Consider the following 5,835-nt stretch of genomic DNA (forward strand, 5'->3'; position numbering starts at 1 on the left):
TTGCCTAAGGTAAACAAATTGATGCTTCCAAGGTTGACAACTCGCATTGCACAAAAGATTTATCACAATTTACTTAGGCAAAATATACTGTAGGTCATATGAAATGGCATGGTCAAAGGGAAACGTCCCCGTACGATGATGTATTGAGACGAAAGGGTATTCAGACGAAAGGGTACAAGGCCTGTCTCATATGTGAACAATGAGATGAGAGTTGTAAGACACAAAATAGCGGGGTGATGATAATGGCAGACAACGTGTCATACTACGGGGTTCTACTACAAGTTGTAGACCTAATTTATCCAGAAGCAATGTCGGTCGTGTTGTTTAAGTGTAGGTGGTATGACGAATACAGATTCAAATAGTGATGATACAGATTCAGATAATGATGTTAATGAGTTTCATAATACTGGTGATGAATATCTCCATGACCCGGATTATTGATTGCTTGTTGGTAACATATATTTTTTGGTTGGTAAATTAGGGATTGCTTGTTCCTCTTGTTTTTGTTGATTGCTTGTTCCTTTTCACTTTTGGTTGCTAAACTAGGGAACTGTGAGCAATCCTTATTTTAAAATATACCCAACAGATGTGTGTGTTTTATGTGTATATGTCCATATATGTTACTTGCATAGTGGGTCCATAGGATGAGAACATGTTGCTTGCAATCTTTGTTAGGGAACCTACTCCCAACAGATTATTAACCTGCACTTATAGATTTTAGTTGTTGTTGGTGATATTTAATTTCTGTTTTCTTTCTTTGTTGTCTTTGTTGGTGATATTAGACTATATATTTAATTTCTGCTTTCTTTCTTTGTTGTCTTTGTTAGGTGCTCTTGGCTTCCCAAACCATAATACATAATTGAAACAAGTATTCTTGCTTCCCAAACAGTGATTAGTTGTCACTTGATGCATGTAGAAACAAGTGTTCTGTTTCATTAGTCTGTTCATGAGTTTCCGTTTTTTTTTTGTTTGTTTTAAAGCACTTTAGATTGGAGTTGATTGACATAAAATTTGCTGAAAATTGCAAAGGTAAACTAAAGTATTACAGATATAAAAAAATCAGCTGCATCAATATTGTAAAAGAAAAGGGTGATTKTTTTCTGATAAATAATTCAACTTAATTGAAGTTTGTGTTTGTCTGAGTTGGTATCCAAGCTTTTGATACAAATATATTGTGGTTTGTAGTTTATACTCTTGGCATTAAAGTAAATGTGAGTCACAAACTCATATGGGTTTATATATTAGGACAACACAGGGGGGGGGGTATTTTCAACTTAGATCTTCATTGCTGTTTCTTTCACTATGTAAGTCACATTTCTGCTTGTGTTTCATTCTCTAAAGTTGCTGTTTCTTTCACTCATGTTATCAAATTTGCTTGGTAACTGCCTTACTCCTTGTGTTATCAAATCTGTTTTTCTTTATGTTTCTGTTTCTCAGTTAAATACCCTTTAGGAAACAGAAACGAAAAYAGATATGCCTCCAAAAAGAACTCAAKCRTTTAATTTAGCGAAGGCGTCGGTCTTGGGGCGGACTACGGCACGCCTAGAGGGTGATTTGGTAGAGATCTCATTAGAGGCGATACCTTCCATCCAACGACAATTGTACCTTCCATCTTTGGACTCACCAACTACACCGACGTCATCAGAGATGAGCACACCTACTGATGGGCCACTTGCTCTAGATATACGTATCGTCGCCGCATCCAAGTGGAACCGACGGAAGAACCGATTACAAAGAAGGCAAGACGAGGAATTATCACCGGAAAGGCGATTAAGAGAGACAACGCTTTAGGTTAAGTTTTTAATTTTGTGTTATTGAACTTGTTGTCACTTTTAGACTTATTTAGGAAAAAATTTATCTTTCAATTATTGAACTTAATTAGTTTTGTTTGGTTATAAAAGTTGTTTGTATAAAACATTTGGTTGTTTGTTTGATTGTTTGAGATTCATTTGTAGAAAGTGTGCAAGAAAAAAATTACACCATGGTACACAAAAATCTTAGGCAACAATTAAACAATATAAATGTTGCCTAAAAGAAATTTTATATTATGTTAATTACAGTTCAAAGCAACATATCTAAATAGAGTATGTTGTCTAAGCTGATATTTTAAGCAACATATTCAGATAGAGTATGTTGTCTAAGTTGATATGTAAGGCAACATATAAAGATAGAGTATGTTGTCTAAGCTGATAACTYACGCAACATATGTTTTTTGCTTAGGCAACATAACCTTTTGTGTGTTGCCTAAGAAGTCTGCTTAGGCAACATATTCTGTTTGCATATGTTGCCTTGGTTCTTATGCAACATTGAGAAGGCAACACTGCTTAGKCAACACGGGTTTGTTGCCTAAGCCTTAAGCAACATATAAACCCCTCTTAGACAACATTTTTCATTTGTTGCCTAAGTGGCATTTTGAGGTAGTGTCAGCTTATTTGTTTAATACAATGGTGTTTGGAAGTGAATCGATGGTCAGTTAAAGAGCATTGTTTTGTCAAGAAATTATAGAGTAACCATATATCAAATCCATCAACAATCCATTCAAGTATAGAAAGGTTTAGTAAAAAAAAAGTTAAACTCTTTGTTTCAATTAAACATTGTTTCTTTGGATGTTAGTGTGTTATATGTCAAGAATGCATCGAATAAAAAATAATTGATCCCCATAATATGATTGATTATAAATGACGGTGCTTGGTGGAGTTTGATTATACTCAATATTTTCATAAACATTCGTACATTGAATATATATTCATAAATAAAATGTGTTCAATTAATGGTTAAATATACAAAAATTCCTATAACAATCACCAAGAGATTCAAGTTTTAGTAGATATAGTTGGGACTATCCATAATAAATTAATTTCTTGTCGATTGGCATGAAAGGGATTTCGCTACAGAGAGTTGGTACAAAGCCGGGGAGGGAAGAAGGTTTACATGAACTTTATGAAAGAACTAGTTAACTATGATGGAGGTCTGGATTAACGGTAGCAAAATCATTGGCGGAGCGTGAATAACAACATATGACAAGAAGTATAATGAATTGGCACTTGTTAAGGATGCAAATGTCTCATCTACCAATCTTACGTATGGAGTAATCAATGTTCTCAACGAATGTCACATTCTGACGTTCTTAACGCTCCGACAATGTTTTTACTATATTGTGGTGTCGAGTAATTATTTTTTATAATCTTTTAAATTATAGACCTTCCAACATATGTACCAAACTCTATCGTCAGAACATATTCAAGCAAAACGTGAATACAATACATCTTGATTCATGTCATCTTCTTGATCGTCATCTTCATTGCTATCCTCACAATCAAGCTTGTATCAAGTATGCTTCAATCAAGATCGAGCTTGTATGAAGCTCTGTCGATATTAAACTTTATTAAGCATGTCGACATTCTTTGGAATTCCTATAGAACATCGTAGAAACATGTAATACATTTCATCATCACTCCGAAAACTCAAACCAATTCATGGCAAATTAAAGAACAAAATATTATTTTCATGATTAAATTTTTTTATGTAACTTTCAAGTATCATACCTATATCCAAAAATAGCGAACAAAAAAATGCTAGCAAAGAGGTAACAAGGTTAAGAACATCATAAAACCTGTAATGGATACGTCATTTGTCGATGAAATATATATGAATAAAAATAGAATGATTTGGACAAAAGAATTTGAGAGTTCAAATTTCTAAAGTAACAAACAAAAAGAAGTGTAAAAAGAAAAAAAATATATATATAAACTATTTTAAAACATATTTTTCCAGTAACTTAATAATAAAGAAATATTGAGCCTAAAAACTCAAAATTCCCACAAGAAACCTAATAAATACCCCATTTTTAGTAAGATGTCTTTTAAGATAATCCAATCCCTACCCTCCTTCCCCACCTTCAACCTCCAACAAATCCCTCTTTTCCTCACCATAACTCATTCAATTCATTATCTCTGTATAATTCTCAAGTTTCCCTTTTTATGATATTCTTGATATGACGCCCGCTTTAGGAGATTACGCCGGCGAAGATTTGCAGCCGGCGGTGGAGAAAAACCTTTTCGGCAAGTACGAGGTAGGGAAGCTCCTTGGCTATGGAGCTTTTGCTAAGGTCTACCAAGGCTGGGACATTGAATCGGAGCAGACTGTAGCCATTAAATCCATCAACAAGCAAAGGATCATAAAGGGTGGTCTAACTGGTCATGTCAAACGCGAGATCTCCGCCATGAGACGGCTGCGCCACCCCAACATCGTTCGTCTTCAAGAAGTGTTGGCAAACCAGAAGAAAATCTACTTCGTTTTGGAGTTTGCTAAGGGTGGAGAGCTTTTTGGGAAGGTGGCTAAATCACGTTTTAGTGAGGATCTCAGCCGCCGGTATTTCCAGCAACTCATCTCCGCCATCGGATACTGCCACTCCCGCGGCGTCTACCACCGTGACCTGAAACCAGAAAACCTCCTCCTAGACGACCATTGGAACCTGAAAGTCACTGACTTCGGATTATCCGCTGTCACAGAGGAAGTTGCGTCGGACGGACTCCTCCACACCATGTGTGGTACACCGGCTTACGTGGCGCCGGAGATTTTAGCGAAGAAAGGTTACGACGGTGCGAAGGTGGATATCTGGTCATGTGGCATCATTCTATACGTCCTCAACGCCGGTTATCTACCGTTTAACGATCCCAATCTGATGGTGATGTACCGGAAAATATACAAAGGAGAGTTTCGTGTTCCGAAATGGACGTCGCCGGAGCTAAAACGGTTCTTATCGCGGCTACTCGACACCAATCCTCACACGCGGATCTCCGTTGACGAAATCATCAAGGATCCATGGTTCAGAATCGGGTATAAAGACGCCAGAATTTGTTCCGATCAGTTGGAGATGAAAGACGGCAATTTGAAGAGTTTGAATGCATTCGACATAATCTCGTTTTCCTCCGGCTATAATCTGTCAGGTTTGTTCGATGATCAAGATCATGGGGAGATGTTTCTGTCGAGGGTTGCGCCGGAGGAGATCATCGGGAGGGTGGCAGAGGCGGCGGAGGAGGAGAGTTTGACGGTGGCGACAAGAAAAAAGTGGTGTGTAAAGGTTGATGGAGGACAGTATAGTAATTTTACATTGACGGTGGAGGTTAAACGGTTGACAGAGGAGCTAGTGGTGGTGGAGGTTAGGTGGAGAGAATGTGAGACTGAACCCGGTTCAGAAATGTGGAAAGATAGGCTCAGGCCGCAGTTGATTGGTTTGATTTATCAACCGGACACTCCGGTTGCCGGTGATTGAAAATAACAACTGATTTGTTCGCCGCGTTACGAATTATTACTTATATTTTTTTTCCTTTTAATTGTGTATCCTAAATAACATTTCCCAAATTAAAATCCATAAATTTCATTTTTCTTCTGTTAGGAGTTTTAGGATAAAACCAAATCAAGCAAACAAAAAGAATTCCACACCTAAACATTTGAAAACCCATAAAATTATAAAAACAAACAATCAATCATATATAATTTTATATAATTTATGGTATTGATTAATTAATATTTGTTTTGAGAATATAAAACTTTTTGATGTGTTTGTAAAACGAAAAGTACACGTAAAATAGTTTGACATTGCAAACCAAAAATACATATGAAATAAACAGAATGTGGAATTGGTACATTAAATAGGAATCCTAGATCGAAAATAATCATGTAAAATAATCCCTTAAAGGTAAAGATTCTGACAATTCTCATAATATATAGAATTCTCTTTTGATTACGCCCCCTTTCTTTACTCAGAAATAAAAAAAGAATCTGTAAAAACCTACGGCTTACAAAAAAGGAACATGCTTTAAATGCTTAAAA

At 36.2% G+C, this 5,835-nt stretch overlaps 1 protein-coding gene across 1 annotated transcript; it reads left to right on the forward strand.

Annotated features, from left to right (window-relative positions):
* Positions 1 to 3,937: 3,937 nt before the first annotated feature.
* Positions 3,938 to 5,301, forward strand: LOC112507003 (CBL-interacting serine/threonine-protein kinase 14-like). Its single transcript, XM_025111381.1, has one exon. It carries the CDS (start codon positions 3,995 to 3,997, stop codon positions 5,273 to 5,275), a length of 1,281 nt encoding a protein of 426 aa, XP_024967149.1. The 5' UTR covers positions 3,938 to 3,994; the 3' UTR covers positions 5,276 to 5,301.
* The last annotated feature ends 534 nt before the right edge of the window (positions 5,302 to 5,835 follow it).

Source organism: Cynara cardunculus, assembly GCF_001531365.2.
Source record: "Cynara cardunculus var. scolymus isolate 2C chromosome LG 2, CcrdV1, whole genome shotgun sequence".
NCBI lineage: Eukaryota > Viridiplantae > Streptophyta > Magnoliopsida > Asterales > Asteraceae > Cynara > Cynara cardunculus.